Here is a 14884-nt window from a genome sequence, read left to right as displayed (position 1 = left end):
CTAAAAACAGAGAAAATAAAACCTGAGAAGGAAGGGAGGCCTTACTGGATGAGAAGAAACGACAAAATGTCACCCTGGGGAGAAGCCAGTAGCCCACCCTCGGGACACGGTGGGGAGTGATCGGCACAGAAGGAACAGAGAAGCTAGACATAATTGACTGCACCCTGAAACCAAAGGGCTTTGGAAAGGATGGCCGAGTGACAAAAATAGGTGACCGAGAATCTTGAGAGACCTTGACAAAGGGCACAGAGTCTGGGAGACGAGATAAGCGATACCAACATCTCATCAAATGGGAAGAGCGGAGCAAGTCTAGAGGAAGGACACCAGCAACAGCCAACAAACTTGAAATCGGGGAAGATCGGAATGCCCCAGTGGCGAGACAAACACCAGCATGATGTATGGAATCTAAAATACGAAGCCGGGCTTCTGAGGCAGAGGAATAAACTTCACATCCATAATGAAGTTTGGATAAAATCAGAGACTGATGCAAGAGGAGGAGGGTCTTGCAATCAGCTCCCCAGTATGTGTGCGCTAAAACTTTCAAGAGACCCAATGCTCTGAGACACTCAGCTTTTACGTACCTCAAGTGAGGGACCCAAGTCAACCGGCTGTCAAAAATCAGCCCTAAAAACCGGGTTTCCTTTAAACACGAAATACGACGCCCATCTAAAAAAAGGTTTGGGTCAGAGTGGACTCCACGAACGCGGCAAAAATGCATGGCAACGGTCTTCTTGAAGGAAAATCGAAAACCTCGTTCATCAGCCCATCTAGAGACACGGTTGAGAGCCATCTGCATCCTCCTTTCTGCCATTGACATCCGTGAGGCAGTGACAGAGATTGATAAATCGTCAACATAGAGAGAGCCACGAACATCATCAGGGAGCACAGAAATAACGCTGTTAATTGCCACTGCGAAAAGGGTAACACTTAGTATGCTCCCTTGTGGCACACCATCCTCAAGGGGACGTGCAGTAGACAGCTCACTCCCAACTCGGACCCGAATAAAACGATTAGATAAAAACTCCCTGATAAAAGTGGGGAGTTGCCCACAGAGACCAAATTCATAAAGAGATTGCAATATACCATGACGCCAGGAAGTGTCGTACGCCTTCTCCAAATCAAAGAACACTGTGAAATGATGCTGGTTAGTTGCAAAAGCCTGGCAGATGGAAGATTCTAAAGAAAGGAGAGCATCTGTGGTCGACCGCATCTTCCAAAACCCATACTGGACTGGAGACAAGTAACCACCCTTCTCTAAGTACCACACGAGCCGACTATTCACCATCTTTTCGAGGACCTTACAAAGGCAAGATGTCAGCGAGACAGGGCGATAATTAGTGGCCTGCAAGTGATCCTTACCCGGCTTAGGGATGGGAAGAACCACATCAACACCCCATGAGGTCGGAAACCCACCACTACCAAATTCTGTTATACAGTGACAACAGAAAATGAAGGGCTGCATCAGGCAAGTGGTGTAAGAAGGCATATGGGACATCATCCAAGCCTGGAGACGAGTCGCGACACTGCGACAATGCCGTCTGAAGTTCAGAAGCAGAAAAAGCAACATTATATGACTCCTCCGCAGTAGATGGAAAACTAATGCCCAAAGATTCCAGGTGCCATCGGCGGCGTGCCGACGGGGATGAGGTGTCCTTCCTAGAGACATTAGCAAAATGAGCTGCAAATATCTCGGCAACAGACGAAGAATGAGCCACCACCACACCCGCATGAGATAAAACAGGAGGAGAGGGAACGGGAAATTTCCCTGAAATCTTCCTCACCCGTTTCCACACTTTTGTGAGAGGAGTCTGTGAAGAAATTGAAGAAACAAATGATGCCCAAGACTTCCTCCTAGCCTCCTTCATAACCCGCCGGGCATGAGCTCGGGCCCTCCTATATGCTGCTAAGTAACCAGGGTCACTTCGGTGACGACGAAGTCGGGAGAAAGCAGCACGTTTAGCCCGAACAGCAGAAGCACACTCATCAGTCCACCAGGGAACTGGACGGCAAGGAAAGTGACCAGCTGTTCTCGGAATACTCTGCAGTGCCGCCGAGTGTAGTAAGTCTGTGAAATACTCAACAGCAGCATCAGTGCTGACAAAATCCTCCACACATCGGTTCGGGGAACACAGCTCCTCAAAAACCGGCCAGACCGCCCTATCCAAGCGCCAGTGGGGAAGACGACGCTGAGGCGCACTCTGTGTCAATCTTAATAAAATAGGGAAGTGGTCACTGCCATGTAAGTCCGGTAACACAGCCCATGTAAAATTCAGGGCTACTCCTGCAGAGCACAGAGACAAATCAATAGAAGTAAAAATACCCGTTTGACTATGGAAGTAAGTAACTTCACCAGAATTTAAAATGTACAGGTCCACATCCTCCACAATGGAGGTTAACATAGTACCTCTAGCATCTGCTGTGGAGCCACCCCACAGGGGATGATGACTGTTCATGTCGGCCAGCAAGAAATAGGATGAGGGAAGTGCACGAATAAGATTTTCAAGATCAACCCTCTCAATAGTGGCACTAGGAGGGACGTACAAAGAGCACACAGTATAACGACGGGGAAGGAAAATCTGGAGAGCAACAGCCTGCAGTGGAGTGTTAAGACTCACAGCAGTGAAAGGTATGTCACTGCGCACTAGAATAGCCACACCCCCACCATGACCCTGTCCAGGAAGAGGATCTGAATAAAAAACCTGGTAACCAGGTGGACTGGGAGGCGCAGCATCACCAACCATTGTCTCTTGTAGGCAAACACACACAGGTGAATACTCAGCCAGAAGCCAACGGAGTTCCTCCCAGTTGGCTTGTAAACCACGGCAATTCCATTGAATAATATTAGCCATTAAAACTATTGAAATAAAAAGGGGCAGGGGAGAGGGACAAACAGAAAACCATAAAAAAATAATAAAAATATTAAAATGGAGGAACTATATACACAAAAGAAAGGGTCACTTAGTGGAAACCTCTGAGCGACCCTGGGAGACAATCTTCTTGGGAATGTGGATACGCCCACTAAGGGGCTTGTCACGGGCAGCAGCATGGCAAGAACGAGGGCCTGGGGTGTGCGAAATGTTGGGAGACTTCACAGACACCCGTCGCTGCCCAGCAGGAGAGGAAGAGCTACTCCGAACTCTGCCCAGGGCCCCCAGTGAACCAAGAGGTCGAGCAGGAGGGATTGGGGTCCTGGCCTCCAAACGTGGAGGGGGCAGGACAGGATCCTCCGAGGTAACCGGAGGAGGAACATCCGATACCCCGGAGGAAGAGGTGCCAGACTGACCTGACACCCCAGAAGTCCCCAAAGACCCAGAAGCAGGGTCCGAGGGCTGTTGCACAGATGGACTAACTACAGAGGATGTGGACTCCACGACCAACACCTTGCTTGGAGGATCTTCAAGACTCAAAGACTCTGAGGAACCACGATGACGTTTAGCAAATGAAGAGTGTGCACCATGACTACCAGGGGATACCATAGATGTAGAGGTCGAGTCTTGAACTGTAGCGTCAACCATCTCAAGTGCGGGAGAGTGTTGCACTGACATGGAATCAGCAGATGAAAGCATAGGAGCTGACACAACAGGAGGAACTCGGGTCTGCTGCTGGACAGGACGACGAGGACGGCTATGACCGGACAAAACTGATGCATAAGACACTCCGTTACGGAAAACAGATGACATGGCTCTACTCCTGGCCTCAGGAAAGCTTATTTTATCCCGATTACGGATGAGGAGGATCTCCTTCTCCAAGCAAAACCGGGAACAGTCTTTAGATGAAGCAGGATGTGCCTCGCCACAGTGCAAACAACAAACAGGTCCAGGACAGTCCTGTCCTGCATGAGTGGATGCTCCACAACTGACACACACCACTGGGAGGCCCTGTTGCAAACGACGACAGACTTGCCCAACATGCCCGTACATCTGACAGTGGTAGCAGCGTCGTGGATTTGGGACAAAGGGTTTGACCCTAAGGGACAACCAAGCCACCTTGATGGATCAAGGCAGAACAGTACAGTCGAACGTCAGCAACAAGGATGGAGTTGGGGTAAGAACACCATCAACCTTCTTCTGAAACCTCTCCAATTTAACCACCCTGTGGACCTGGAGTTCTTCAAGCAGCTTCTCTTCACTGTAATGCAATAAGTCTTTTGAGAAAACAACACCTCGACTATGATTAAAAAAGGCATGGGGAACACAAGTGAACAGTACATCCGGGTCCTTACACTGGGCAGCCAGCCGGGAACCCTCCTCAGGGGATGTAACCTCCACTAGGAGGCTACCATCCCCCTGAGGTGAGATCTTCGGCTCTCTCCCACAGATTGACACAATGCGCCGATGAATAGTAAATATGTCCAGACTACCAATAGGCTGACCATCCAAAGTACGAATGGTGTAGTACTTTGCGAAATCAACCCTCTCAAAGACACCCGGCAGGACCTCACGGGCATGTCCACAATATGTTGTCTGTTGCCGGCTCTTCTTTGTAGTGGCCACTGACCATAAACCACTGGAACCAGGAAGGTATGGTTCCAGGGTGGCAATATGGGCCTCACCAGCCAGAGGCACAGGAGGCACACAGGAGGGAGACTGTAATGGATGGTCAGGGACGGAACCAGGGTCGTCAGCTGCAAAAGATTTATACGAAGCCATATTCAAAATAAACCACCTTCATTTCCCCACCCCTCCACCCACCATGGAGCCCAACAAGGGGAGGCCATATGCCAGGGAAAGCACCACTGGCGACCCCAGAGGTAGTGGGAAAGTATACGCAGGTAACCACCCAGGGACCCTGACAAGGGTGACTCCAGGACGATAGGAGCCACCAGGTCCCCCAGTGCCCGCTTGACCCTAAAGCCACTAGGTGACTAGCCTGGATGGCTAGCCAGTGACCAGCCGATTGACCTGGTCGGGCCCAACCAGGCCACCCGTCTAGCCAGAATAAGGGACCAAAGAGGTGTATTGCTAGCTGCAGGGCGCACCATGCAGCATCGCTCAACCTCCAGGACTCCCGTCTCCCAGCATTACGGGACGCCACGCACGGCAAACACGTGGAGAGGCAACAGTCCCGCCCTAGATGGGAAATGGGCAGGGACTGACATCACCAGTAGGCCTCCTCTACCAGTGATGTAGGGGGTGCTTGGTCCACAAGGCCGACAAATGCCAAACCCTACAAAGGTAGGCTTGCCTCCCAAGTAGGTGGCACTGCCAACCATGCTTCAAGCCCCACCACCACGTCAAGGTGACCCCCTACAGTGGGGTGAAGAAAACTTATAAATACGCAAATCCTGCCGTCAGAATCCAATTATTAATGATACAGATTAATGCAACGTAAATTCTTACAAACCGTAATAGTGCCTCAAGTGGGCCTCCTGGGCATTACGATATAATATTACTTTCCAGACAGATACTCACCTCTTACTCAATCTGTTACCCCTGAAGTATAGTTTAATCGCGTCGTATACCTACACTCCTCCCATGACGCCAGGAGACTAATATCAAGACCTAGCACAAAAATACACAGGAATAGTATTTCCAGTGATGAAAAACTGATCATCATCATCATCCAGACCTACTTTCCTACCCTGGAGTCGGGGTAGGGCAAAATCCAGAAAGATGAATAGTTTCGTATTATACCACACCGTTAAATAATATGACAATCCAAGCACAAACATTAGGAGGAATACCATTTTCCCTCAAAGATCGAATTATAAAAGTGATGTGTAGGATGATCATTATTTTACTTTTGCCCAGATAAATAGGGATACTTATTTCTGTGATTCCTGTCTTCATCAAGACCATTATTTTCACAAGATCATATCATAAAATATCCATTATCCTACTGGAGTGGGTGCAAAAAAGGTATGGTATGTAAGAAAAATCTAACGATCAGAGATATTCTTGATTTGCCATAGGCATGTGTGTGTTGGAGCTGTGATAGTAGCAGGGTCAGTGTGGCAGCACGACCTACCCCAGGGGGTTTGGGGTGACACCAGGATTACCTGCCGGGCACTCATCATACACATAAACGACACAACCAACACCAATACCACTGAAATGGTCCTGAGGTATGTGACCATCATCCGGGAAATACTGTCCTCATATTCTGAGAACAGATGGGGAAAAATAATGATGGGGACTGAATGCACAAGGATATTCGTTTTTTAACAGGTAGTGGGTTGAAATGCTTGAAATTTAAATGCCATGACACCATGACAGGCACAGCTTGCTTTTTTATGATATAAAATAATAAGGGACTGAAATGAATACTGGCAGGTACTGTATATACCAGTATATGTCATTTTCCAACCTCCAGGGCGCCATTATTCTGCTTTAGATAGAGGTATATAGACAGAACTTTCTGAGGCTAAAACGTGAACTGCCTGGGATACAAACTGGTATAAAGTGTGATCCGTGAAATTATTGTTTCAGAAGTAGTGTCTTTTTTTCCACTCCCCATGTTGTAAAAGATAAAACCATAAGATGATCCAAGAAACGTATGTAATGTAAGATATTACTGCTCAGCATCCTGGAGCATGCTGGTCTGTGGAAGCTGCATGAGATGCGGGTTGTGGTGGTAGGTGGGAGGGCAGGAATGGAGGCCGTCCTGCTCCACCCTAGCCTCCGCAACGCCATCCACGTCATATACCTCGCACTGCACCACGCCATATTCGGTCCCTCTCAACAAGGATCTCATTTCTACACACACACGCACGAAAGTTAGTCGCATCGTCTATTTTTCGGAGGGAGTTGCTATCATGATGGGCTGAATTCATAAAGTACAAATATTATACTCCACTTTCGAATGTGGTACTTGGACAACAAAGACTATATAGAAATATAAAGAATGAATCTAGTTAAAATGGAAATAGTGTTTTTCTTAAAATAAAAACGATTAAGTATATACTTGATTTTAAAAATCCAGAAACATCTTTAAGACAGATTGGGACTCGTTTCCAGTGAAATTTTGCCACAGTCACCTGGAAAAATGCTTCGCTTCCCTTTACAAGTCTGACAGTTTTTTGTTTACAGTGATAGAACATACAGGGTGTCGTGCGTGGTGTTAGTATGACCGACTTGCATCTAATGTCCAAATGTAAATAAACAAGTATAAACATTTTTTTCTCATTCACATCATCATAGCTTGGTCAAATTTCATATTGTAAGATGAATCAACATAGATGGTGCAGTAGTGCAATGCACTCTAAACAGCCTTCCTACGGTGTTTATTCCTCTTCCTGTTGCTCCATCACAGATTCCCTCACTGATTTCATTTGCAGATAGTTCTGATCTACGTGTAGTGGTTTTCTGATGGTACTTTCTTTTCACCTACTTTCTTCCTCTTACTTTATTGTCGTTCTCCGAGCTATATATCTAGCGCTGATGTATCCACCCTTTGCTTTTCCACCCGACATTCGCAGTGTCCATCCCAGCAGTCTCTACAGTAACCACGAGATTAGGCTTTGGCCACTCAGCTATTAATATGTCTCCCATTTGTGATTCAGAGAAAAGAAACCTCTGTAATTTTCGCCCCTTAACAATGCAGTTTTGAAGCTATGCGTCCTCCGTTATATATTTCATATAACACCGGTGACAACAAACAATGGCGTCATACCTCCACGTACTCCCTATGACCTTCCAACTCAGTGTCACGAAATAAAGGCTCATCTTTATTAGCCTATAATTGTCATTTTGTCCTTAAATAGCGCCGTGTATATTACGTACGCTGTTGCTATCACTTTGGTCAGCTCAATTGCATATAACGGAACTAAAGTGGTGGGAGTGTGGGTGAAGCCACATACTCCCACCTCGGAATCTAGGAAGGTACTGAGGGGAAGGGGGATCCGAACCAGGTTTGCTTCACGGCCAATAATCATACAATATCCAGGGAACTTTTTTTTTCTTTAATTTGTGGCAAAAATCTGAGTTCAAATTGGCATACAATTTTATGAGATTATATATGTACTTTATAATCTACAGTAACCATATATCTCAGGTGTGAAATCTTTTATTTTGCAAAGGTTAATGGTGGCTATAAATGAAATCACCTACAGTTCGACAAGTCTGTCCGAATTGAAGTTAATTGTCTGGAATTAATAGGAATCGTCATCATCATCATCATCATCATCATCATCGCTTTGCATCTTAAAATTATGCTGAGGTAAAAATAAATTGTAAAAGATGTCATCGTAGAGGAATAGTTTAATACGTTCAGACTCCTCGTATGTAGACATACTGAACCATTAACCTTCTAATTTTGGGGCAGCTATAATATTCTAATCCAGCTGACTGAACGATTTTATTCAACTGAGAGAGAATATAGGAGCCTGAGGGTGTTACCTAACCTTACTCATTTGCTCCATTATACCTTCCTTACGAACTCTACTTGTGCAGCAAAGGTGGGTCAGCTGGTGAAAGTGTACCGACGGTGTCTTTACTGCAACGCCGGAAAGGCAGCTGTTGCCTTTGTCACTCAGGCCAACATAACTTTACTCAGTCTTCCCTCTCAGGTTTTTAATGGTAAGTAATACATGAATTTTATCCCACAGAGAACCCATCGTTTTCTAACTCCTTTTCTCATCTGACACATTCTCTCCATACCCCAACTAGCAGAGGTACCCGGCGTCCCCCTTCCTCTTTATTTATCTTCCTCCTTCTGTTCCTTCCCCCCATCTCTCTCTCTCTCTCTCTCTCTCTCTCTCTCTCTCTCTCTCTCTCTCTCTCTCTCGTTCCCCCTCCTTATTTATGGCTCTTACTACTCTGCCCCCCTCCCTCAAACCAACGGTCTTTTTGGTCTTAAAACCTTCCTTGGGTCATAAGACCAAAAAGACGAACACTCCAGTCCTATTTGTTCTAGTTCAGTCTTTCTTTCTACGCCAGAAAGACCATGTACAGTACCTCTCATGCTTCTGAAGAGGGATTATAAGAGGTCCAGGAACTTTCTTTTTCAGCTTTCACAGATTAACGCAGAGTATTTGTGCATTCTTGTTTACTATCACCGATGACCTAAAATGACCTCTGATCGGTGGCCTCAAATGACCTCGGAGTCAGCCTCACATAGCCTATGTCCGAACTGGAGGTCATGTGAGTCTCCATGCCAAAAATTGGGGTACAGGGGTACCCGGCGTTGTCCGGGCCAAAAAGGCAAATACTCAACCCAGATCTGAATTTTTATCCGCCTAAAACCTTCCTCTGGGTCATACGGATTCCAGATATGTAGGTTAAGGCCACGTAAAATGAAAATTGGGGGAGTAGTTCGTGAACAAACAGACAGACAGACAGATAGTGCCCTTTATATAGTAGATTTTTTGGGAACGTATATCCTTTATTGTCCCCTTCTGCTACATTCCAACCGAGTTCATCCCGTACTCTAACCGCTATGGAATCCAGTAGAACAAATATGCCTTTACTGGTACAATTGTTTTGTTGTTTGATAGTACCATTCCTGTCTTTTGGTGGCACTGCGTCTAATGTTTTTGTTTTTTTTCCTCTTTAGAATTTCTCTCCAGTCTTTTTTTTTTTTTTTTTTTTTTTTAATAGAGTCTTGGAGTTATAAAACCATTGAAACAACCTATACACATCAGGGCCGTTTACACGAAGGGGGAATGTTACCCCCCATTTGGAAAGTATGAAAAATTCGAATGAAACTAATACCAAAAACGCAATTCATTAAATTAATTGAATCCAGTTAAGAATGTTACGAGAGGAAAATAATAGAAAAGGAGTTTAAAAAGTTCTACAAAAGATGAGAAAGAAAGAATAGGAGTGTTCACAAACTCCAAAACGTTGCCAGTCTTTACCTAATAGCTATAGTTAAAAAGAAAAAAAAATCCTTTCATGACATATTTTGATGATCTGTTGTGATATTTTCCTTGGTAAATATTAATTCCTCAGTACACTGCATACAGACTTTACTGATATATTAATCTTCCATTGCTACATGTAGAGCAATTTAGTGTGTTGGTTGTTAGGGCAAAGTTGTGATATTCTGAAATACCTCCTATATTTGTAACAGACTCTCACTCTCTGAATTGCCCTAACTTCCAAGGTGCTCTGTTCACTGATATCCACATTACTGTCTCTTCCAAGGTTCTGTAGAGTTCGGTATGTAAATTACCCTGAGTTTGTACCCTTTTGGTACTTTTGTCAGTCACAGTACCTAAGTTTACCGTATTGCGTTACTTAGATTAGTGGGTAAATAGGGCGCTCCAATCGGATTGAACCTGTGCAAGTTTACATTCTAGGGGTGGTTGGGGTTTATTATTTTTCTTTATTTTTTAACGCGAGGAAGAAGGAACAAAAGGCTAGGAGCCAGCATTTACAGTTCCTTCCAAGAAAAAAAACAAAATCAATACAAAAGAGAGCCAAATTCAATTCACGTAATGTCAATCAGGGATGAGTGAGGCTGGTCACTCTGATCTTAAATATCCGGACCAACTTGCCTAGACCCGGGCTCCTACATTCCTCACGGGGCAACACAGGATTAGATGATGAATGAATGAATTAATTAATGAATTATTGTGAATAAACTGAATAAACTATGTTATGAAATACTAGTGTTTTTAACCTTCTCTTTCAAAAATTCTGCGCATGGCTCGGATACGGACTATATAGGACAGGTGTTTCGAGATACTGTGACCAAGTACACTACACAATTTGAAAATTTTAGGTCAGTCTCCCTCCCAAATATTATACTCGTGAGGCTCTAGCATCGAGCGTTGGTATGAAGTACGAAAACACCAAAATCTAGAAGGAAGAGGGAAAACCACGAATAAAAATTTGTGGGCAATGCATGAGATTTGCTATTGATTCTTACTGATTATTTCCTTGTATTAAGACTTATATGATAAACCCGAGAGAAGATTCTTTCCAGAATGTGCTGGAAGGTGAATACGAGTTGAACATGTGCCTTACTGGGATGATTGTTTGACGTCCGATGGTTACTCGCTCATTTCGCTTTTTTTTTTTTATTTGTTCTGTCAAAATATTTTAAAAGCCTGAATCTAAAATCTGAGCAAATCGTTAAGAGATGTGTCCAGGCACAGGTATAGTAATTTTCAGACCACTTGGCCCAGACTCATATGCCGTAGTCTCGGTCGTTGGTAAGAACAACGAGAACAGCGCTTAGAAGAATCAGAAATAAAACACACAATTTTTTTTGTCTGGAAATGTAATAATTGAAATATGGGAGGGATGTAACTTGAAATAAAATAAATGAATAATAATAAAAGTGAACTCACAATATTTTGTGTGCGCGGAGAAGTACAGCACTTTTTCTTTAACTGTGTAGTCGACTGATTGGCTTTCCCCACAAGCATTAGAAATGCCAAATTAAATGGATCGTTTGGCCTGTGAATGGGAATCAAGAATTCGGAAGGCTTGGTTGACAAATGAATGGATTCGTGGCCTTTCTCGCTGGGTGTTGTTTGATAATTTTGTTTAGCTTTTGTTCTCTCCTCATATTGTTTCCAGCACCTTTCCATCTCAGAGAGTACTGGGAAAGAGGATTGGGATAGTATACAGACAGACAGGCAAACAGACAGATAAAAGATAAATGGACTGACTGATAAAAGTCCAGTGGGCAGGATATGTAGCTAGAAGAAAAGGTAAAAGATGGAGTAAGAGATTAATTGACAGTCCTCCAAATGACAGACGCAGCAAAGAAAACATGCAAGAAGTGGGGAGATGAGGTAAAGAAGTCTGTAGGGAAAACATGACAGTTGCGGGACTTACTGAGAAAGTTTGGCAGAGGCCTTTGTCAGCTAGGGACCTTTAATGGTGCTGGTGCAGGTCTTTGCTCATCAATAGGCCGTTAATAGCGACCCTTAATGTTGATGATGACGATTGTGATGGTAATGTCATTGATGATAATAATATAGTGTAGTACTGTAAGGGACTCATTTTCAGATCAAATGACGTCCCTGAATGGCCACCGCCTTCGCGTCATCACCCTGCAACTCTTCCCGTACATCGACTTCTCTGCCATAGAGGGCGAGCCACAAGGGGGACGGGTCACACCCAAAGATTCACTAGACTACAGGATGCTCGCTGCCTTTGCTGAAGCCCTAAATTTTACGCAAGTTACATTTGCATAAGGTTATTTTATGATGATTCCTTAAAGACTCATGTTGCTAAGGTACTTGATCATCGTCAGGCAGAAATATGAGTTCTTTAATTATGACAGTATTTGCTCTGTTTGCCAGACCCTTCAAAGGCATGACACCCTGCCCTTGAGTGGGAAAGGAGGTCCGGATGATGATGATGATGATATATTCTTGTATATCATTTAATATTCTTGTATATCAAGAGTACTTCCCCAGTATCCCTGCTTGTCGTATGACGCAACTAAAAGGGTTGGTGGTGGGTGGGTTAGTGCCCCACCCCTTAAAATGAACTAACTAAACAAGCGAATAAAGGGCCTCGGACCAGGACGGACCATACGTTGACGACTAAGGAATGGACAAAGGACATTCTGGAGGTTGGGACATGGAATGTGAGAGGAGTGAATGATGAAATGAAAGACAGAGAGATTGTTCAGGTGCTTGAGGATGCAAGAGCGGATATATATGGATTAACTGAAACCAAATGGTAAGGTGAAAGGGTGAGAGAATAGGAATATGGTACTGTATAGGAATATGTGCAGGAGTTAATGAGAATGAGAGGGCAAGAGAGGGAGTATGTCCTATGATAAGCAAGAAGTGGAAGGAGAATATAAGACAATATGGAACAGTGGGTGCAAGGATTGTATGGGTGAGGATGAAAGTAGGTATACAAGCGCGATTATGTGTGTGTGTATGTGCCGACAGAGGACCGAGTGGCAAGAGTGAAAGATGAGTTTTGGGCAAGTGTCGAAGCATGTATGGACAAGTTTGAGAGGAGCGAGAGATTGTTTTTGATTGGAGACATGAATGGCAAAATTGGGAATGTACGAGTGGATGGAGTGGTTGGTTAGTGGAGTGTGCCAGCTGAAGTAGATGGGATTGGAATTGCTTTGATGGACATCTGTACTGGTAAGAGGTTGGCAATATCCACCACCTACTTTTGGCATAAGATGATCCACAGGTATACATGGAGAGTCATGAGGATGATCGATGGTGAACGTGTTGAACGAAAGGCAATGATAGATTACGTGCATGTGGATAAGCGAATGAGAAGACAAGTGTTGGATGCAAGAGTGTGGAGAGGGTGGGGGAATGGAATCTCGGATCATCACTTAGTGATGGCCAAGGTAAGGCTGCAAAGAAAATGGATGAAGAGACAGAGGGGAAGACAGGAGGAAACAGCTCCTGTGAGAAGAGTGGAGAAGTTGCAAGATGGTGAGAAAATGGCAGAGTATAAGAGCACAGTGAAAGAAAGATTGGGAAGGTATGAGTTAGAGCAGATGGAAGGGGTGGAAGACGTATGAATGATAATCACGGAAGATAGGTGCAGCCTGTGAGGTGGTTTGTGGAGTGAGGAGGAGATGCAAGGGTGTGCAAGGGACAGCATGGTGAAATGATGAGGTGAAGCGAGCTGTGGAACAAAAGAAGAAGGCATATAGTGAATGGCTAGCAAATAGATGTAGGGGAGAAGATGAGAGAGAGAAGAGAGAGGTATATGTGAGAAGGAGAAGGGAGGTGAAGAGACTGGTGAAGGAGAGTAAGAAGAAAGTTGATGAAGAGTTTGGGAGGAATCTGAGTGTGAAATGGAGGGAGTGTAAGAAACTGTTTTGGAAGGAGGTAAAGAAAGTAAGGCAGTGTGAAAGGGGAAATAGTAGGGGAGTGAAAGATAGTAATAATAGATTGTTGATGGAAAAGAAAGAGAAATTGAGGAGATGGAAGGAGCACTTTGATGATTTATTGAATGTAGAGAGTGAGAGCAATGCGAGTATAAGTGGCTGGGGAATGGCTGGGAGAAGAGATGAGAGGAGGGAGGAACAGATCAATAGGGCGGAAGTAATGGAAGCAATGAAGAAGATCAAGATGGGAAAGGCCCCAGGAATTGATGGAGTTTGTGGTGAAATGCTGAAGTATGGGAGTGAGATTGTAGTGGAGTGTATATGGAAGTTGTGTAGACTGGTGTGGGAAGAGGGAAGGGTTCCAGAGGACTGGAAATCAGGTATAATTGTTCCTTTATACAAAGGAAAAGGGGGGAGAGAAGTATGTAGTATACATTAGGGGTATTTGCCTTCTTAGTGTGACTGGAAAAATATATGGTAGAATACTCATTGATACGTTAGGCATATAACAGAGGAGATAGTTTGAGAAGAACAGGGGAGATTTAGGAAGGGAAAAGGGTGTGTAGATCAGATTCTAAGATGTTTAGTTGAGAAGTATCTAGAGAAGGGAAAGAAAGTGTATGCTGCCTTCATGGACTATGAGAAAGCAGAATAGATAGGCAAGGTATGTGGAAGGTATTAAGAAGTGGAGGGGAAATTGTTGAGCGCTGTGAAGAGCATTTACGAAGCAGCTAGGGGTACGATGCGAGTGGATGGTGACCTGAGTTCTTTGATCTCAATGTAGGACTGAAACAGGGTTGTGTGATGTCTCCACGGCTGTTTAATATATACATGGATGGGGTTGTAGAGGTGGTGCAAGGTAGGGCAGTGGATGTGGGGGTGGCTCTAATGAATCAGGGTGAGATTTGGAAGATTCCGGTGTTGTTGTTTGCTGATGATACAGTCTTCTTGAGTGAAGATGAATGGGAGTTGCAAGGTTTGGTGAATGAATTTGAGGTAGTGTGAAGGAAGAGGAATCTGAAAGTTAATGTAAACAAGAGTAAAGTTATGGTGTTTGAGAGGAATGAAGTCACAGAAAACACAGTGAGGTTGGACGGTGAGGATATGGAGAATGTGAGTGTATTCAATTACTTGGGTAGTGTGATGAGTAATGATGGAACTTTTGGGGATG

General features: G+C 44.4%; 1 protein-coding gene across 1 annotated transcript in view; it reads left to right on the top strand.

Moving 5' to 3' along the window:
- LOC145397148 (uncharacterized) overlaps nucleotides 1-14884 on the top strand; it is a 46366-nt gene that overhangs the window by 14552 nt on the left and 16930 nt on the right. The window contains exons 4-7 of the mRNA XM_080270345.1: nucleotides 5912-6064; nucleotides 6522-6715; nucleotides 8391-8516; nucleotides 11904-12072. Of these exons, the coding sequence (XP_080126471.1) occupies nucleotides 5912-6064; nucleotides 6522-6715; nucleotides 8391-8516; nucleotides 11904-12072 (642 nt within the window). The remainder of the gene's footprint in view (nucleotides 1-5911; nucleotides 6065-6521; nucleotides 6716-8390; nucleotides 8517-11903; nucleotides 12073-14884) is intronic.

This window comes from Coenobita brevimanus, chromosome 40 (genome assembly GCF_032717465.1).
Source record: "Coenobita brevimanus isolate Jiangsu-jjx chromosome 40, ASM3271746v2, whole genome shotgun sequence".
In the NCBI taxonomy this organism is placed as follows: Eukaryota; Metazoa; Arthropoda; class Malacostraca; order Decapoda; family Coenobitidae; genus Coenobita; species Coenobita brevimanus.
Note: the sequence above shows the minus strand (reverse complement) of the source record. Positions and strands in the feature narration are given on the sequence as shown.